Consider the following 21,676-nt stretch of genomic DNA (forward strand, 5'->3'; position numbering starts at 1 on the left):
ACTTGGAATATATATATGGCCTCATTTATATAGTATTAAAAAAACACATGTACATATAAATATAGAATAAGGATTAAAAAATATGTCAAAGAATACCTAATACAAAACACTACACAACATAACTCTGGGATTATTATCACTTTATAGTTGAGAAAAGATGTTTTATTAAATTAATTACTCAGAACCAGCCACACACCTATAATCCCAGTGAGCTGGAAGGCTGAGGCAGGAGGACTGCAAATTCAAGGCCAGCCTGAGAAATTTAGCAAGACTCTATCTCAAAATAAACCAAATGGGCTGGCAATGTGGCTCAATGGTAGAGTTCTTGCATATTAGCATGTGTGAAGACCAGGGTTCAATCCCTAGTACTAAAAAAAAATTATTTTGTCCTAGGATATAGAGGTAGTAAGTGGCCAAGTCTGTTGTATAAGCATCCACATGCTGCCGAATGACTGTCAGAGTTTTTTTTGTTTTTGTTTTGTTTTAGTTTTGGTGGTACTAGGGCTTGAACTCAGGTCCTCATGCATGTTAGGCAAACACTAAGCTACATTTCTTGTCCTTTTTATTTTTTATTTTGAGATAAGAGTCTTGCTAGCCTCAAATTTACGATCCTATTGCTTCTGCCTCCCCAAGTAGCTGGGATTACAGGTGTATGCCACCATGACTGGTTGTAAGGATTTATATTAAGAATGGCTGCCACTGTATGGTAGAAAGACCTGTTTTTAGCTTTCTGTACCCCCCCACACACACAAAATAGATACATTACCAGCAACCTTATAAAAATTTAAAGATTATAAATGCACATTATGAACAACTTTTTTCTAATAAATTATAATGTAGTTCAGTATTAGAGCATCCCTGGGTTCAATCACCAGTACCCCAAGAAGAGGGAAAAAAAAACCTTGAATGTTTTTCCCCTAAGATCAGGAACAAGACAATGACACCCCTTCTAATGACATTGTACTGCTATGAGGCAGAAGGAAGGAAGGGAAGGAAGACAACAAAGATAAAAGGCATCCAGATTGGAAAGGAATATGTAAAACTGTTTACTGATAACCACAGCCTGTGTGGAGAAAACCCTAAAATAGAACTAGAAGATTCAGCAAGGTCTTAGGATATAAGATTAATGTATAAAAGTCAATGCTTCTACATATAAATAATAAACAATCCAAAAAGGAGATTACAAAAATAATCTCATTTGCATTTCATCTGTAATTTTTTGATATTGAAAATAATCTAATTTAAGGACATGTATGAGTAAAGTACCTTCTGTATTTCACATTTCCATTTTGACAGATTATTATAACTGTATACTTGCTTTCACAGTGAAATGTACAAAGATGTAAACACTGTATAGAAAATGACAGATTCAGAGAAAGATGATTATGTTACATGGTCACATATCACCAAAAATACAAGGCAACTCGGGGTCCTCCTGAGTTTGATCTAAATAAAACGAAGAACACACTCACCTGCACAGCATGAGACAAATCTGACACCAGACACTGGCGGAGCTTCTCATCATTCCCAATTCCTTGAAGAACAAAGTCAGGCACATAAGACGAGCAGTAGCCACCCAGCAAGGACCTCCCAAAGTTGGCAATGTTGGGCTGAACAGCACTAACCTCAATTAACTTTGACCTGGAAGAAAGATTCCCAAAGAAGACAGATCTAATTAGTAATAAAGATATTTTACCAGTAAAAACAAAACAAAACTGTGAATTCTACTAGTCCATATTTCCACTTACATTATTCTCTACAAAATATACTCAGTGTAAAAAACTGCCTCAAGTGCTCAGACCACGAAGTACTCTTCTTATCCAGGGAATAGCTAATAAACAACTTTGTAATGTGAGCATGAATCTTTCATTACTTAAATAGTGTTGTGTTTTTAACACAGTCCTATATAATCAGATTCTGAAAACTGCTACTCAAAACAAAGTTGCTAATTTTGTTGTCCATATCTGGGAGTACATCATTTCTAAAGCCTGTTTTTTTCTCCTTGTTATACTTGACCTAGAGTATACATTCCTTGTTTTCCTCTTTGTATTGACCACATTTATTTTGAATAGCCATTTCCTACCTTCTCAGTGATTACCTATCCCTAACTGACAGGTTTTGGTCCTTTTATGATCACAATTCACTCCAAAATGTCTAGAAACTCCTAAGCAATAAGTAATCTATATTATATCAACTAGATCCTGTATCTTCTCAGATGCCTTCACAAAGTCTTTATGGGGTGCTTGTGGGATATAAACTTTAATACTCCCTATGAGTAAGAGCTCATGATAAAAAAAAAAATGAGAATATGGAAGCCGGGTTCAGTGGTGCACACCTATAATCCCAGCAGCTCAGGAGGCTAAGGCAGAAGGATCACGAGTTCAAAGCCAGCCTCAGCAATGGTGAGGCGCTGAGCAACTCAGTGAGACCTGGTCTCTAAATAAAATATAAAAATAGGGCTGGAGATGTGGCTCAGTGGCTGAGTGCCCCTGAGTTCAATCCCCAGTATCAAAACCAGAAAGAATATGAAAAGACAATCATCTCTTTTTTATATTAGTTACTACCAGCCTTCATAGACCAGCTAAACAAAAGAATGGTATATAACAAGGCCAATTATAGGTGAAAAAGTTTTTACTAACCCAGGAAAAGGTATCTCATCCTCTTCTGCCCAATCTTCTTGCTCTCCTCCATAGTAACTGCTGACTTGTCTCGGCATATCATGACCTGTATCTTCACTTTCACTATCCCCAAGGGCACTATCTGAACTTTCATTTCTTGGAATGTCCCATTCAGTTCCTACAGCAATTTTTTTCTCTGAACTCTCTTTATCCCCATGGGGGACAAGAATGGAGAGTGTATCTCTTTGGTCCTGCTGAGGAAAGCAGGTTTTACACGAATCTTGGTGAATTGTTTCTATACATTTACAAAGTTCATTGTTCTGTTTGCTATTTTTTGCACACAATCTTTTTGAAAACTCTAACATACAGCAGTGTTCTTTACTGTCTGTACTTGTTTTAACTGGAACATCATCAATAGTCCTGGTTTCAATTGAATCATCATTAAAATATTCATCAAATAAGCTCAGGCTTTCTGGATCTGAAGGACTCCAACAGGGAAGTTCACAGGGCTCTCCAGAAAGCAGGCTTTGTAAATCAGACTCTACAGATTGGTCCTTGTTTGGTTGTTTAGTTTCTTGATGTAAATCATTAGCCCCTCTGTCTTTCTTCAATGGTTTGGTGTGATGCCTAGTAATCTGATCCACCACAGCCTGACTCCTGAGTTCAGTATCTGAATCAGGTGACATAGAATCCCCAATCAGAAATGTAACCTTTGTCTGGATGGCCTCACAAGAAAATGTAGCAGGCACAGTCTTATCTGGAGGTTTCTTTTCCACAACTATTCCTGTGGATCTCATTACTTTGCCTGTGTGATTATCTGGATCCAGCAATTCCTTACTCTGCCATGTTTCCTCTGTTGGCTCTAACTCTGTTTCTGACAATACACATTTGTCTACCAGAGCAGATCCTGTGCAAACAACAGTCTCTAACTTGGTGTCAAGGCAAGTTCTTAATTTATCTCTATACTGTTTAACATCAACAGTATTTTCTTCTTGGCAGTCAGAAGGAGAAATTATTCGGCATTCATCTGAAATTCCTAGCAGTTCCTTGTTTGGAATATCTTCTTTCTCTTGTTGTGACACATTTTCTGAATTTTGCCCAAGGAGTGGATGACTACAGTATTTACAGTTACAATTAGTTCTTGTCTCTTCAGACTCTTTAAAGAGCAAACTGCTTTTGTTTCTATGCATTGTGATAAGCACATACTCTGATTCTTCTATTTCACCTTTCTCTAAAGTGGTAGTAATCACTGTGCCTGGCATAACAATGGCTTCATCTTCTCCATTTTCTAAAAGATGGGTTTCTTGAAGTTCAGAGCATCTTATAAAGTAAGTAAGAAAATAAAGTAGCCTCTGGACCATATCTTGTCGTTTGCCAACTACCACAGTCCTTGCTAGCCGTACAGGAGAGCCAATAGCACCATACAAGTCCCCTGTAATAGAAAAATGTTAATGGACATATCCTCTACACACAGCTAAGGAAGCTATTTTCAATTATGAGAAAACTACTCTTTTTTAATATTTATTTTTTAGTTGTACACAATACCTTTATTTTGTTTATTTGTTTTTACGTAGTGCTGAGGATTGAACCCAGGGCCTCACGTGCTAGGCGAGCGCTCTACCAGTGAGCCACAACCCCAGCCCAAGAAAACTACTCTTATTGAATGAGTAGTGGTAAAATTTACTGTTAGTTATTTAAAAGAGGACTGAGTATTCGGGAGAGTAGGGTAAATGGTTATAACCAAAGAGAAAGGTGAATGAAGGAATTAAAAACTTCTTGCTTTAAGAGTTGCTGTGATTTTGAAACTTCAAAGAGTCACATTTATTAGGCATATTCTCTATGCCAGGATCTAGGAGAAGTACTGGCTGAAGTAGTTCATATATAAGGATTCTATAAGCTATGTCCAACATAGAAAAATGGAAAGCACAATATCTGCTGGAGATCAAGAAGAGGAAGGGAGCAGTGCTGGCAAGGAATAGAGCTCGAACAGTCACAACACACATTCCTATATTTATGCAATAACTCAAAATTAAACCTGGAATCTGTGTGCAAAACAACTTAAAAATGGAGAACACAAATTTAATAAATTTAATTCAATTTTTGTTAAGTTGTCAGTATACACATTTAAAAACCTCTATTTTTACTTTATAAAAACTCCATATTTTTTAAAGAAACAAACATTAATGGGTCTCAAATGAATGTATGCTCCAGATGGCATTATGGTAAGTTTTATCCTCTGACTAAAATACTGGCTCAAATATTACAATGCCATTGTTCCAAACTAAATCCAAAATTCTCACTAATGACTAAAAATTCAAACCACTTTGGCACAGCAAGTGAGTCCTTCACAACCGGTGCCACTTTACTTTTCCAGTTATACTTCTTAATTTTCTTTCCATCTTTTGAATCCAAAATCCCACTTAAATGGACCACTGAATATGCTCTGCACTTTTAACACCAAAACTCCTTTCACTCATGCAATGTACTTACTGTTCCCTATCTCTGATAGTCCAGAGCTTCTCAATTAGATATTGTCACTGAAAGAAGTAAGCTCCTCTTATTGAACTCACACTGGGCATTTATATTTCCTCTTTGAATTGTCATTCTTGTCTGGATATATATTAGCTACAGTTTTAAACATTATCAACCTTTTTGAACAATGTTTAGTTGTAAATGGACACAATGCCTTTATGTTGCTTAGTTTTTTAATGTGGTGTTGGGGATCGAACCCAGTGCCTCAAGCATGCTAGGCAAGCACTCTACCTGAGCCACAACCCCAGCCCTAAATATGATCAACTTTTTGAAGGCAAAGACCAAATTATTACTTGTCCAAAGAGAACTAGAGGGTATAAAGACAAGACAAAATTATTACTTGTCCTTATACCCTCCAGTGCTCTTTGCAGAATTGTAGGTTCAGTCCCCAGTACCAAAAAAAAATGTTTAATTTTTCTGTGCATGTATGAATATGTAATAGCAAATCCCATCATTATGTACAACTACAGTGCACCAATTTAAAAACACGGAAAAAAATGACTGCAGAATTGAAAATAAATTTGAAATGTCCCAATTTTAAAATGCTAATTACTTGTTTTAAAAAATAATTACTATCCATATAAAAATATTACACAGCATTAAAATAAGTATTAATACATAGAACATAGAAGTGATTCTTAATTATGTTGAATGAAATAAGTCTGACCAAAAAAAGTACATACTGTAACAGAAAATGAGCTAATTTATAGTAACAGAAATCAGACCTAAGGATGGGGGGAAAGGGTGGAATGAGGAGAATGAAAAGGAAAAGGAGGAAGAAATTACAAGAGGGCATGAGAAATTCTTTGGAAGTGATAGATATTTTCAGCATTTTGATTATGGGGATGATGTCAGAGGTATATGAATACATTAACACAGAGACACATATCAATTATATACTTTAGGTATTCATTTACTCTATGTAAACTGTAACTCAATAAAGCAACAGGTAGGGAAGGAGGAAAGGAGGCTGATTAACATGAGATAATAAGCTACATGCCAACCTGCCTGGCAAGCTCAATCACCAGAGAAACCTATAGGAAGTTTCAACCAAGTCACCAAATGTTCTCAACTTATCTTCCATTCACCATCTAACGGAAACAGAATAGAGTAGATGTAATAGCTATGTTTACCAGACACTGTCTGAAGTACTTTACATGTATTATCTCATCTAATTTTCATAACTGTATGAAGTATGTACTATTCCCATTTTTTAATAAGAAAAATATGGTTCAAAAGTGGTACGCCCAACTTTATGGAGTGTAGCATGTTTTTTCACGCCCAGAACTTATCAGTCATCCACTTTCTTATATTCCCCACTTATTTAGTAATGCCTAATACTAAGAAAGAACATTTTCCAAAATGGTAACCAAACAAAAAGTGGAACAATAGAAATCTCAACGAACTGCTTCTCAACTAGATGTATTCTAGCTATCACAGGTGACTTAGTTGGTTAATTCTTTCTAGACAAAAGTGTGAAAATGCATAACACTCTGAAGACCCTGAAGTACTAGTAAAACAGCCATCAGTCTGCAACTCTTGCTTTACCTGTGGTTCTCTAGCTTTGAGGAACGATAACAGGCTTAACATGATAGGACAATTTAACAGACATATAAGGACAAAAGCAGAAGAGATGCTTTAGAATTAAGGGAGTAAAAGAGAGGATTTTAATTTTTTCTTCTTATAAAGTAATTCCAGATAGTTACATAAAAGTCTAAGTATAATACATGGTGTAAGAGTTTCAGGTTACATACCCAGCTGTGCCCAGAGTGGATTATATGGATGAGTCTTTGCTAACATGTCCACGCTCTGAGAGGAATGTTTTTCTAAAAATATTTTAATAGGTGGTTGTCCATTTGGCATGACTGTTGGAACCCAGGCAAGATGATTGGTCAAAACTGCAGTTATGAGAGCTGGCAAGAATCTAAAAACAAAACACATCCCTATCAGATTCTAATCTACCTTCATGAAACCTTAGGTAAAACATTTTGACAGAATAAGCAAAAAGAGCACATATTTTCATGGCCAAATAGCATTAAAAAGGGAAGGGAAGAGACTAAAGGATAGGTACACCACCAGCATGAAAAAGTAATAAATCTATTCCTGGGAAACAAATTAAAGAAAATCTTTAAAATAAAGAGAACATTCATAAGTTATTTGGATCATAATTACAAAACAAGGATGCCATTTTATTTGAAAAACTATAGATTCTTTTGAGTATTAATCTGCTTAGTTCAAACCAGCAGGTCCTTAGATTTCGAAATTACTGAATGAGAAAAATGAAGGATAGTACTAAGAAAATTTTGTCTACCATTAAAGAGAATAAAAACATCTGAATTACTCATACGGATTATGAGGACTTGGTGAATAGTTCAAAGAAAACAGTACGATAAAATATCACATTTAAAATGTATCACGTAATCCTAGCACTTCATAAGTATTTTTAAACCTATCCTATGAAGGTATCATAAACGGATACATGGGACTAGGGTTGTGGCTCAGTGGTAGAGCACCCCCCTAGCATGTGGGAGGCGCTGGGTTCAATCCTCAGCACTGCTGAGGACTTATTTATAAAAATAAATAAATAAAATAAAAAGGTGTTGTGCCCAGCTACAACTAAAAAAGTATTTTTAAAAAATGAATACAATTCACAAACAGGAAGCCTCAGAATATTCTGTGAGATGTCAGGATTTTTAACACATAATTTAAGACATTTTTTCTATTCTTCATTCACAAGGTTTTGCAGCACTCTTCCATACTCTATTGTTTAATTATTTTGAGAGTACTGTTTTAATTACTAATAATATGAAATAATTATGAAAACAATAAATCATCATCCCAGTTCTGAAACTGGATTTGCTCACACTCTAGATATCTAGTTATAGTAAATAACAAATATACATATATAAACAAATAAAGCAAGTCATACTGATTTTTGGAAGCATTTTCCATTAAAAAAGTGAACTCCTTCATGAATCGATGACAAAGCTGGTTCTTTTCTGGAGTCCCCGACATCATTGTAAGCCACACGGGCTCTCCAATTCGTGGCATTGTGTAAAGATTACAAATTGTTGTTCTAAAAAGAAAGACCCATTATGAAATTCATTGGAATTATGAAATTTTATGGTTCCCCAAATTGCATAATCTTGAAGTTACCAGCCTAGAACTTATACATAGATTATTAAAGCTTTTGAAAAAAGTCAATGAACCAAGTCTTTTGTTCTTTGTCATCAGCATGGTAGCACAGAAAATATATTTTGGACATAAATGTTACATCAGCGTCTTCTACCTACCTGTAAGATGAAAAGGCAGGGCTGGACAATTTTTAAAGCCCCAACAAGCTCTATATTTCTAAAGTTCATGCTGCACTTAAGCATGTAAATCATTAATAACATATGCAAAAAAAATTCTGATAGGGTAACAGCTTATCCATCCACCCACTCAAACCTATAACATTTTGATGCTCTTTAGTATATAAGTCTGAAGAATACTGACTCTATACATACATGTTATGTTTTATAATTCTCAACCTTCTGTAGTTTTCCCCTGAATCAACATTAAGAAATATTACTGAACAATTAATATGGTGTTTTCTTAGCTGTTTCTTGGATTAATTTAGACAATAGCTAGTCTTGTGACTTGTATTATATCCTAAACACTTCAAAACATATTCAAATAGGCAAGTTTTTTTCCTTTTATATCAATATTTATTCAACCAAGTCCTATGTACTGAACAGAAAAAACAACTATGCAAAACTTGAGGCTTAAGAACCTTGTAAGACTTGGAGAAACTACAGAACAATATATCCTACCTTCTACTTTTTAGAACAATGCTGTCTAACAGAACTTTTGTCAATGATGAGAATGCTCTAAATCTGCAGTGGTAGCTATCGGCTACATGTAGTTTATAAACACTAGAAATGTCAGTCATATGACTAAGTAATGGAATTTTTAATTTAATTTAATTAGCCACATATGGCTAAAGGCTCAGAGTATAATGGACAATATAGCTCTAGCAATTTTTGAAACTTCCAAAAAAAATTCTGTTATTATCCATTTTCAAATTAGTTCTCTAATACCTAGAATCAAAAAAAAAAAAAAAAAAAGAAAGGAAGAAAGGAAGGAGGGAAGGAGGGAGGGAGGGAGGGAGGAAGGAAGGAAGGAAAGAACTCCTACTTGCTATACAAGTTTTATTGAACCTTTCACTAATATGAATATTATATTACAATGGACAGAAATAACAAATATAGACTAGTAAGTTCTTGGCAGTGCATAAAATCAAAACTAAGAACTTAAATAAAAATTAAAGGATTTTTTTTTTTTTGGTACGAGTATTTGGTACTCAGGGGTGCTTAACATTTCCAACCCCTTTTTTTATTTTATTTATAGACAGGGTCTTGTTAAGTTGCTTAGGGCCTTGCTTAGTTGCTGAGGCCGGCTTTGAACCCACAATCCTCCTGCCTCAGCCTCCTGCGCCACTGGGATTACATACATGTACCACTGTGCTTAGCCTAAAGGTACTTTAAATAAGATTAAATAGGATTTTTATAAAATAAGAATTTGAGGTATTTCATAGAGAAAAATGAATAGAATACAAACTAGGAATATATAAAATGCTTATCTTAATCAAATAGGAGAGAAAACTGCAAATAATTATGCTCTTTCAGTTCCAAGGCTCCAAATGAATACTAATTAAGGATTTAAAAGCAGATAAACCACTACAGCAAATAACATCAAAAGAGAATTTTCATTAGAGAAAATTAAAAATAACAAAACACATTGGAATGGTGAATAAAGTAGCAAAGTGAAGGGAGCTATAGATTACAGTCTCACAGAAGGAGAATGGGCAAGGAATAGCTTATTTTTTCCCACTAAGACAAAAAGGGGATCAGGACTCACAAATGCAGGTGAAGGAGAGGCCAAGAGTTAAGACAGATTAACTGAAAATGAAGAGTTTAATTCAAGGTGTGTAAATGGTTGGTGACCTGTACCTCCATTTCATTTACCTACAGAATGACTACGGATAGGGAAGCAAATGTAGCAATAGTCCAGTGGAATGATCTCTCTGAAAAACTTCCTGATGTTTGAATGTTTATGAGTATAAACAGAAATAGAGCATTTTTTAATATTTTTTTAATTGTAGATAACAATGATGCCTTTATTTATTTATTTATTAATTATGTGGTAGTGAGAATTGAACCCAGTGCCTCACATGTGCTAGGCAAGTGCTCTACTACTAAGCCACAATCCCAGCCAATAGAACGTGTATTTTTTAGTACCAAAATTTCATTCTGGGATGGGGAAAGATTAGGAAAAAAATATGTTCCTTCATGGAGTTTAAGAAACAATCTCCTAAAGTGAAGGTCTCCCCTCCAAAGTCTATTTTACACAGAATTCCCAAATACTGTCTAGTATCCCACTCACAAAATATGACCGGGCAATCAAACAACACTGATATTTAAAGAAAGCTTGCAAGGAAACAGAGGCAAAAAAAAAGAAAGAAAGCATGCATATATACTCTCACATATAAAATGACTCTGGAGGAAACAGAAATAATGAAAAAAAATCTCTTTCCACAGAAAAAGATTACCCGAAAATAAGCACACAAAGTTTAATTAAAAATAAGCACTAAAGTTTAATTAAAAACCATAAAAGGGACAGAAAAACAAATATAAAAATAATACATTCAGAAAATGAGTAGAAAAACATTAAAGAGGAATAAAAGAGCAATCCAAAAATGCTACATTCTTAAAAAAAAAAAAAAAAGAAGTTCAGACAGAAAAATTAGAAGAAAATAAGTGATTAAAAAAAAAAAAAAAAACCCAGAAAACTTACCAAAGTTGAAGAATAGCGCTTAACTTACAAGAAGATAAAGGAGTAAGGGATAATATGAATCCATGTATTATGACAGAAAATAAAATGATCTAAAATTGATAAATCAAGAAATATCATAAAATATACTATTTAATAATACAGAGATAGATAACAGAATAACTGAGAGTTAAAAGAGAATATTTCTGCTACATACACAAAAAGGAATACTATTCAGACATAAAAAGAATGAAATCCTGACATCTGCAACAACATGGACAAAACTGGAGATCATTATGTTAAGTGAAATAAGCCAGGCACAGAATGACAAGAACCACGTACATGATCTCACTTACATGTGAATTTTATAAACAATGATTTCACATAAGTTCAGAGTAGAAGAGTGATTACTAGAAGCTGGGGAAAGTAGGGGTGAGGAGGATGGAAAAGGTTGATAAATGGGTACTAAGTTACAGTTAGATAGGAAGAATAAGTTCTGTCATTGTGTGCTATTGCAGAGTAGAGTGACTATTGATAAAGTACTATATATTTTTAAAATTTTGAGGAGTTTCACTATGTTGCCTATGCTGACCTTGACCTCCTGGACTCAAAACAATCCTACTGTCTCAGCCTCCCAAACAGCTGTGACTACAGGCATGTACCACTACACAGAAGTCTGTGTATATATATTTAAATATAAGAAAAGATGTTGAATATTTTCCTCATAAAGAAATGATAAATGTTTAAGAAAATACTATGTTTATACTGATTTAAGACATTACACAATGTATACATGTATCAAAAGATCACATGGTACCCTATAAATATAGGTAATTTTATGTGATTCATTATTCAATTAAACAAATTTAAATTAAAATGTAAGCACAAATAAAGAATGTTTCTGGGAAGTAAGAAGGGGAGAATGTCAAAGGTTGAATACAGTTTATTTATCATTATTAGAACTTTCAAATTTTATAGGTTTTTTTGTTTCTTAACTATGTGCATGTACTTTTTGATTTAAAAAAAAGCTATATAAATAAACTTAAGAAATTTATTTAAGAAAATTATCACTTAAGAAATTTCCGTAAGTTTCTTTAGTATAGTACTGTCTACTCTAAGTCTACAGCCAGAGCCAGTCCACTAACATTGGAATAACAGTCTACTGAGGATCTTTGTTTTGGTGCTTTAAGCGTTAAATATATACTGTGACCCTAAGTAAAATAAGTGCCAAGAATGCAAAGAAATTAATTACATAATATTGCTTCTTACTATATACAACACTATGTTATCATTAATGATTTATAAGTAATAATTTCTTCTAAATGTTTTTTCCATCCTAATTTTTGAGCCCTATACCTCAAGGATAAGAAAGGCAAATACTTTCAGGCAACTGTCCTCTTGTTTTTACCATTCAGTGCCCAGAGAATAAAAGACTTTTATTTAGAAAGTAATTATAGACATGATTTAGTCTTCTTTGATATGTATAAAGTCTAAGTAAAAATGTTAATTTTTGTCAGGCAACAGTATTAACTAAATATGCTTCCTGTTGCTCTAAGTTTCAGGGTTGTTGTATTTATCTGAATCATTTCCTTCCTGTTTGTATTGAGCATCTGGTCTCAAATTATGTAACTGTTCATATTTAATAATCACTTTATTTAAATAGTGTGGTCCAACCTTGTGGTTTGAAAAACCTTTTGTGGTTAAAAAAAATGAAATACCTTTTTTGTAAAATCCATGTAATACTGAATAAACTAACATTGAATCAACACTCCTAGTTAAAATACAGGATTAGCTGGGTTCCTGTGGTCAGATAATCTCATTAATCCATCAATACAAAACATTTGGATTTTTTTTAGGGGGGGGGTTACTAGGGATTGAACCCAGGAGCTCTTAACACTGAGCTACATCTCTAGCCCTTTTTATTTTTTATTTTGAGTCTCACCAAGTTGCTTAGGGCTTTGCTAAGTTGCTGAAGCTGGCTTTGAACTTGCAATCCTCCTACCTCAGCCTCCCAAGTCACTGGGATTACAGGTATGCCTAGCTAAAATCTTGTTTTTATGCATATCTCCATTTAAAGATACTTTATTTAATATTAATATATACTGGGCTGGGGATTCGGCTCAAGTGGTAAAGCGCTCGACTGGCATGTGCAGGGCGCTGGGTTCGATCCTCAGCACCACATAAAAATAAAATAAAGATGTTGTGTCCACCAAAAACTGAAAAATAAATTTGAAAAAATATTAATAATATGCTGTTGGTTGATGAGCTCATGGCCTACAGCACTTAACTCATGCCTGAATGAAGCTTACCTAACACACAAATGTTTTTTCTCTTAAGGTACGTCACAACATTCCTATGCTTAGCAATGTTAGATAGCATTTCAGCATTATGTTTTAACCTTAAAATCACTATCAAAAAGCATAAAAATAGTCTGGGGTTGTAGCTCAGTGGTAGAGCGCTTGCCTCCCATGCTTGACACCCTGGGTTCGACCCTCAGCACCACATAAAAAAGATAAATAAATCCGTTACTTTTCTATGTATATCCACAGATAACCTCAAAACCACTTCTAGTACATTTTGGGGATAATAAATAAATGTTACTGCATAGTAAATTCTTGAATACAAAGTCCACAAATAATGAGGACTGCCTATATAAAATTAAAGAACTTATAGGTAAGCCTTTTATTAAAAATCACTGTAAGAGCTTATAAGGTATTTTTTAAAAATATAGTTAAGAATGCTAAAATAAATTAATTTAAATTTAAATTTAAAAAAGGGGAAAGGGCTAGGATTGTAGCTCAGCGGTAGAGTGCTTGCCTCTCACACATTAGGTCCTAGGTTGAATCCTCAGCACCACATAAAGATAAATAAAAATAATTCTTTTTATAAAAAAAAGAAGGCTTAAAAAAGAATGTCCTTCAATAGATGGATAAAAAAATGTGGCATTTATACACCATGGAGTATTACGCAGCACTAAAAAATGACAAAATCATGGAATTTGCAGGGAAATGGATGGCACTAGAGCAGATTATGCTTAGTGAAGCTAGCCAATCCCTAAAAAACAAATACCAAATGTCTTCTTTGATATAATGAGAGCAACTAAGAACAGAGCAGGGAGGAAGAGCAGGAAGAAAAGATTAACATTAAACAGAGACATGAGGTGGGAGGGAAAGGGAGAGAAAAGGGAAATTGCATGGAAATGGAAGGAGACCCTCATTGTTATACAAAATTACATATAAGAGGTTGTAAGGGGAATGGGGAAAAAAAAACAAGGAGAGAAATGAATTACAGTAGATGGGGTAGAGAGAGAAGATGGGAGGGGAGGGGAGGGAGGATAGTAGAGGATAGGAAAGGTAGCAGAATACAACAGTTACTAATAGGGCATTATGTAAAAATGTGGATATGTAACCGATGTGATTCTGCAATCTGTATTTGGGGTAAAAATGGGAGTTCATAACCCACTTGAATCTAATGTATGAAATATGATATGTCAAGAGCTTTGTAATGTTTTGAACAACCAATAAAAAAAATAAAAAAAAAAGAATGCTTAACTGAGCTCCCAGTGCAAGGGCAAAAATTCAATACTTTGTAATATTACAAAATGTAATATTCAAAAATTTCTAAAAAGGATTGTTTTAGGCAAATAAGCAAAAAGAATGGTTGAAAACATGATAATTCCAGTGCAAATGAAGTAACTAAATAATTTAAATAAAATCATAAAAATTGGGCTGAGCAGAAGAAATGCCAAGACTAGCCTCAGCAATATGTCAATGAGCAACTTAATGAGACCCTGTCTCAAAATTCAAGATTAAAAGAGCTTGGGGATATAGCTCAATAAAAACACCCATGGGTTCAATCCTCAATACCAGGAAAAAAAAAAGCCTAAAATGATGATGTTAGAATAAAATTGATATATATGTAAAAGGGTTAGGGATGTAGCTTAGTGGTAGAAGATCAGAAATATCATCTCTAATATGATTTTTTAAAATAACTTTATTTTATGTATTTATTTTTATGTGGTGCTAAGGATGGAACCTAGTGCCTCACAGGTGCTAGGCAAGTGCTCCACCCACTGAGCCACAACCCCAGTGCTCTAATATAGTTTTGTCTATGCAAATTATTTCCTTCCAAAACCAAACATAAATAATAGGGTTTGCAATCAAATTCTATGTGTTTTTCTACATTTCTCCTGATCACTTAAGTTACTATACAGAAAATCAAGATTTTAAACTCACTTTAAATGTCTTTTATCCCCAAAATTATGGTGAATTAAACAATGATTAGACAATTTTCTCTTCAATAATGGAGTTTAATAATTGATTATTACACAATACCCATAAAGAAAGCTTTTTCCATTTAAATTCACCACTCCTTGTTCACCTCCATTTAGAAAAAAAAGAGTTATATATATGGCGTGCCTACACACTTTCAACACAGCAATACAGCAGTGTCACAAGTAAAAACAGCCTCTCATTTTAATATGTGATGGGCCACTTAACAATCTAGAAAGTCCCTGCCCCAATAAGGGACTCCACAATTGTCAACAACAAAAATATGTGATCAGTTTCTTTGAAAATGAGGTAAATGGATTACAAACCCTCTGGTATGGAACACATTTTCAATTTTAGTTATTATGAATTTACTTTTTTTTTGGTATTAGGGATTGAATTAAGGGGCACTAGAGCCGTAGGCCACAACTCCAGCCCTATTTTGTATTTTATTTAGAGACAGGGTCTCACTGAGTTGCTTAGCGCCTCACTATTGTTGAGGACTGCTTTGGAACTTGTGATCCTCCTGCCTCAGCCTCCTGGACTGCTGGGATTACAGGTGTGTGCCACCATGCCTGGCTTGAATTTACTTTAGTAGTTCATTTTATAGTTAGCTTATGGCAAAGGATATTGATTATCCATTTAGAGTAATAAAGTTTCATTTAAAATAAATTTACCTAGGTATAAAAGAGGGACAATTTAAAGAGAAACATTAAATTAAAATGATAGATGATAAATAGACTTGGGAAAATTATGAAAGTATGATGTGAATAACTATAGTTAGGGAAGCAATGCTGTAGGTTATGTTTACCAGAGAAAAAAGTGGTGCCACTAATGCCTTTCTCAGTGCTGTCAGTAACATGCATGTTGTTTGATATTTAAAACAATCTACTGACTATTAATTGAATTTGCCTATTTTAAACTTTTTTTTTTTTTTTAAATAGGAGTTGAACATGTTAGTGGAGTTTCCCCAGGTCACTGAAGGTAGTAAATGGCAGAACCAGTGTGAGAACACAAGTCAGTCAATTCTAAAGCCTAAGCTCTTACTCTCTGTACTATGCTCTCTCTCTCTCTCTCTAATTTTAAGTCTACTGAGATGATGAAGTAGACTTCAAATTAATTTCTTCATGTTGAGACACACAATCATTTATTGTGATTCTGAATTTAAAGCTCATTTGTAATATTTTTGCTTGTCACATATATGCAGCCCCATGTTGGGGCTTCAGGTACAATTTAACTGAGCCAGAAAATATATCAGAAGAAATCCTAGTCACTGTGCCATATCTAGAGAAAAGACCAAGCAACAGAACATAAAATTGATTCTGCTTATATCCACTTCTATTCATGGAAAATTTATATCAAAGAACATTTGATTACTATCACTAGTTACAGAACAAAGCATACATCTGCTTAAAACAATGCATTTTCCAGTCATACATACTTTGTCAAATAGTCCAGTACTAAAAACTGTACCACTGAAGACTACAAAACGTGCTTTGATCCCAACCACCCTCCTTTAACTATGGGATAAAAAACATTTTAAAAACTAAATTCTATTAGAACAAATTAGGAAAAGAAATATCTTCCTGGGTATACTATGAAACAATTCTGTATTATTAAAACTGAGAAATATATACCTGAATTCATTCAGGGCATCAACTATCCGATTATATGCCAAACTTCTCTGACTGGCATCAGCTGATCTCCGGCTCATTTTCATAGCCTTGAAAACAATCATTACATAGTTAGTTCTTATGCCAATCGTGGTCAAAACATGGAAAAGAAAGACAGAAAAAGTCATGTATTTATACAACATTCTACCAACATTTCAACCTGGAAAGAAATAAAAAAGATAAACCCATTTATAATAGCTTTTTCTTTTGTACCTTTAGTCATTAATTATTATGTCAAAATTCAAAATCTTCAACTGTTAGAACTCTTTTAAAATATTTTTAGAAATTATCTTTTAGTTTTAGGTGGACATATATCTTTATTTTTTATTTCTAGGTGGTGTTGAGGATCAAACCCAGTGCCTCATGAATACTAGGCAAGCACTCTACCACTGAGCCACAACCCCAGCTCCCTAGATCTCTTATTTTAATTATCAAACTGCAGAATATCAACACACAAAGAAAATTGATATCCACAATCTCTGGGTTACAGAAGAACAATGTTTTTTCCTAAACAAAATAAGACTTAATGATAACTTATTAATAGTAGCTCAAGATTTAACTCTTGCATTTCACAGATAATTTCACAGCTTCTGTTAATGTTTTTTTAAATATCAGAAATGTAAAATTTCTCCTGATATATATCTAAAGTTATTAGAAATATTTGCTTTCTTAAAAGACACAATGAACTTAAGTTGGAAAGCCTTAAGGTAGACAATAATGAGATGTAGATTAGGATACGCAGTTAAAAAAAAAGTCGCAAGTTTTTACTTTTTCAAAGAGAATTTAATTCTGCATTATTTATGTAATTACAAATTTACTTCATTTTTTTAATTTAGAAGGTTAAATGACTTCAGCACAGAGATCAAGTTTCATAGGATGAAAGTAAGTTTGTTTCTTCACACAGTTAAGAAACTCACAATTTATAAAGAAGTAAATATTCTTGTGCTAGAATTAAGTCGTCTTCTTTAATTATATCATTTTTTCCCCCTTTGGGTACTGGGGATTGAACTCAGTGGGACTCAACAAACTGAGCCACATTCCCAGCCCTATTTTGTATTTTTTTTTTTTAGACAGAGGGTCTCACTGAGTTTTAGCACCGTGCTTTTTGCTGAGGCTGGCTTTGAACTTGCGATCCCCCCTCTTTAGCCTCCCAAGCTACTGGGATTATAGGCATGTGCCACAGTACCAGGCAATCATATCACATTTAAAAATTACATTATAGATCTCAAAAAGAGGTACTGCTTAAGAACTCAGATAATTCACAGCTTTTAATTTAGAAAAAAAAAAGTGCATAATTTGAAAACCGAACCTAGACGATAACATTTTTGGATGATTTATAGTTCACTAAATCCTATCACTAAACTACTATAGAACTTTTAAAGTCCCATTCATTTATACAAATACACTTAAGTTTTATCTTTTAACCTTAATTAGAAAAGTGAGATATTCAACATGAAGAAATATTCAGAAAACTATAAGTATTAACAGTGTATACTTCAGGTTACAGAATGGTCAAAGCACTAAAACATGAAAACACTAAAGAAGTAACCTTTAATCTATTAAATCCCAACTTTTCAATTCAAATAGTATTTCAAAATTACCATAAGTGGTATACAGCTCTTTCTCTTACATTTTAATTTCATCCATCAGCTAATCATATAGGCTCTATTTTCAATACATTCAGAATCTAACCACTTCTCACCAATTCCATTACTAAATTGGTTTCAGTGTTCATCATCTCTCACTCAGATTGTTGCAATGGCCTCCTAACTACTCCCACAACATCCACCTTTGTTCATAGAAACCTGTTCTCCACCAGCAGTAAGAATGATCCTGTAGGAGATAACTTCATTGAAACCTGCGGCTACAGGTGTGTAATTCCCTAGCCTTCCCTCTCCACACATCAGGGAAACCTTAAGGGCCCCTCCCAGCTGTCCTGTGAGCACGATAGCCAGCCCAAGGGAATCAGCCGTGGAACGGAACTACCGCTCCCACCAGTGCTGACAGCTGAGGTCTCTTGCACCAGCTACGGGGGGTGTGGCTACCGGAGAGCAAGTAAAATTAGCTGAGGATTCTCAGCCCCAAGCTCTACAAACTTAGGGTCTGAGGGAATGGCAAACTGGAAGAGTGTGCCCAGTCGTTCATGAAAACAGGGCTCCCGGGAGCAGCAGACCTGGCGTGTAGCCAGTATTGTGGTGAGCGGCACCCGTGAGAGGGGCCTGGCTAGAGGAAAAGTGGGAAGTGACTAGACACAAGAGGAGGCCCTAGGCACTCAGGATTGGAGACTCGCCCAGTCTGGGAGGAGCTGCTGCACAGTGATTGGTTCCCATGTATTGACAGGAGAAACTTGACCTGGTGGGCACAGCGCCACCTACTGGAAGGGAAGTTAATAAAACTCTAAGACTGCATTTATTAGTTTTTTTTTTTCTTTTTTTCTTTTCTCTTTTTTTTTGATTTGGGTTTTTCTTTCATTTTCATTTTTCTTGCTTGTTGTTTTTTTAAAATTTTTTTACAATTTTTTAAAAATTTTTTTTCTTCTAATTTTAATTTTTTTTATTTTTAATTTTTGAAAAAATTTTTCTTTTTTTATTTCCTATTTTTTTTCTTCTTTTGTCTTTTCATTTCTTTTCAATTATCTTATCCCCCCTTCCTTAAATTCTACCTGCTTACTCTCATTCTCTTTAGTGACTTCTTCCCTTCCCTTCTAATACCTTTCCTCCCAAGCATCAAATAAATTTATAGGAGTAAACAGTAACTCAGCAGTCAAACAGAACAAAAAGTAACATGAGCAGCTTCAAAAAGCAAGGAAGAAAAGGAGTACAAACAATGCAGGACAGCCTAAATATTCAGGAGGACCTAGAGTCATCAGAAAAATGGTCATATAAAGAACTCAAGGAACACCTTAGACAGATGGAATGGAACCTTAAAGAAGATACAAGACAGCAAATTCAAGCAGCGAAAGAACACATTGAGAATGAATTACATAAACAGATAAAAGAAGAAGTTAAGCATCTTTATCAGGAGATAGAGATTATAAAAAATAATCAAACAATAATTCTAGAAATGAAGGAAATGATAAACCAAATTAAAAACTCAATTGAGAGTATCACTAACAGAGTGGAGCAAGTAGAAGCCAGAACGTCAGGTAATGAAGACAAAATATATCATCTTGAATAGAGTCTAGCCAACTCAGAAAGGCTGGTAAAAAAATCACGAGAAAAACATCCAAGAGTTATGGGATAACATAAAAAAACCAAACTTACGAGTCATCGGGATAGAAGAAGGTACAGAGATTCAAACCAAGGGAATGAGTAACCTGCTGAATGAAATAATTACAGAAAACTTTCCAGAAATAAAAAAGGAAACAGATATACAAATTGAAGATGCATACAGGACACCGAGCACACAAAATCACAGTAGACCAACACCAAGACACATTGTTATGAAGATATCCAATATACAGAACAAAGAGAAAATATTAAAAGCTACAAGAAAAAGGAGACAGATTACATTCAGGGGTAAACCAATAAGGTTAACTATATTACAGAGCAATAGTGACAAAAACAGCATGGTACTGGTACCAAAACAGGCAGGTGGACCAATGGTATAGAATAGAGGACACAGAGACTAATCCACAAAGTTACAACTATCTTATATTTGATAAAGGGGCTAAAAGCATGCAATGGAGGAAGGATAGCATCTTCAACAAATGGTGTTGGGAAAACTGGAAATCCATATGCAACAAAATGAAACTGAATCCCTTTCTCTCGCCATGCACAAAAGTTAACTCAAAATGGATCAAGGAGCTTGATATCAAATCAGAGACTCTGTGTCTGATAGAAGAAAAAGTTGGCTCCGATCTACATGGGGTCAGGCTCCAAATTCCTTAATAGGACACCCATAGCCCAAGAGTTAATAACAAGAATCAACAAATGGGACTTAATTAAACTAAAAAGTTTTTTCTCAGCAAGAGAAACAATAAGAGAGGTAAATAGGGAGCCTACATCCTGGGAACAAATTTTTACTCCTCACACTTCAGATAGAGCCCTAATATCCAGAGTATACAAAGAACTCAAAAAATTAGACAATAAGATAACAAATAACCCAATCAACAAATGGGCCAAGGACCTGAACAGACACTTCTCAGAGGAGGACATACAATCAATCAATAAGTACATGAAAAAATGTTCACCATCTCTAGCAGTCAGAGAAATGCAAATCAAAACTACCCTAAGATACCATCTCACTCCAGTAAGATTGGCAGCCACTATGAAGTCAAACAACAACAAGTGCTGGCGAGGATGTGGAGAAAAGGGTACACTTGTACATTGCTGGTGGGACTGCAAATTGGTGCGGCCAATTTGGAAAGCAGTTTGGAGATTCCTGGGAAAGCTGGGAATGGAACCACCATTTGACCCTGCTATTGCCCTTCTCGGACTATTCCCTGAAGACCTTAAAAGAGCATGCTACAGGGATACTGCCACATCGATGTTCATAGCAGCACAATTCACAATAGCTAGAGTGTGGAACCAACCCAGATGCCCTTCAATAGATGAATGGATAAAAAAAAAATGTGGCATCTATACATAATGGAGTACTATGCAGCAATAAAAAAATGACAAAATCATAGAATTTGCAGGGAAATGGATGGCACTAGAGCAGATTATGCTTAGTGAAGCTAGCCAATCCCTAAAAAACAAATACCAAATGTCTTCTTTGATATAATGAGAGCAACTATGAACAGAGCAGGGAGGAAGAGCAGGAAGAAAAGATT

General features: G+C 34.6%; 1 protein-coding gene across 1 annotated transcript in view; it reads right to left on the reverse strand.

The window, feature by feature from the left end:
• The window catches only part of FNIP1 (folliculin interacting protein 1), a 100,232-nt gene that overhangs the window by 7,699 nt on the left and 70,857 nt on the right, over positions 1-21,676 (reverse strand). Inside the window, exons 11-16 of the mRNA XM_081298089.1 lie at positions 16,867-16,952; positions 8,080-8,226; positions 6,905-7,074; positions 2,640-4,050; positions 1,417-1,641; positions 767-773 (exon numbers count right to left, since the gene is read on the reverse strand). Of these exons, the coding sequence (XP_081154215.1) occupies positions 767-773; positions 1,417-1,641; positions 2,640-4,050; positions 6,905-7,074; positions 8,080-8,226; positions 16,867-16,952 (2,046 nt within the window). The remainder of the gene's footprint in view (positions 1-766; positions 774-1,416; positions 1,642-2,639; positions 4,051-6,904; positions 7,075-8,079; positions 8,227-16,866; positions 16,953-21,676) is intronic.

The sequence above is a fragment of the Spermophilus citellus genome, assembly GCF_964194105.1.
Source record: "Spermophilus citellus genome assembly, chromosome: 1".
NCBI lineage: Eukaryota > Metazoa > Chordata > Mammalia > Rodentia > Sciuridae > Spermophilus > Spermophilus citellus.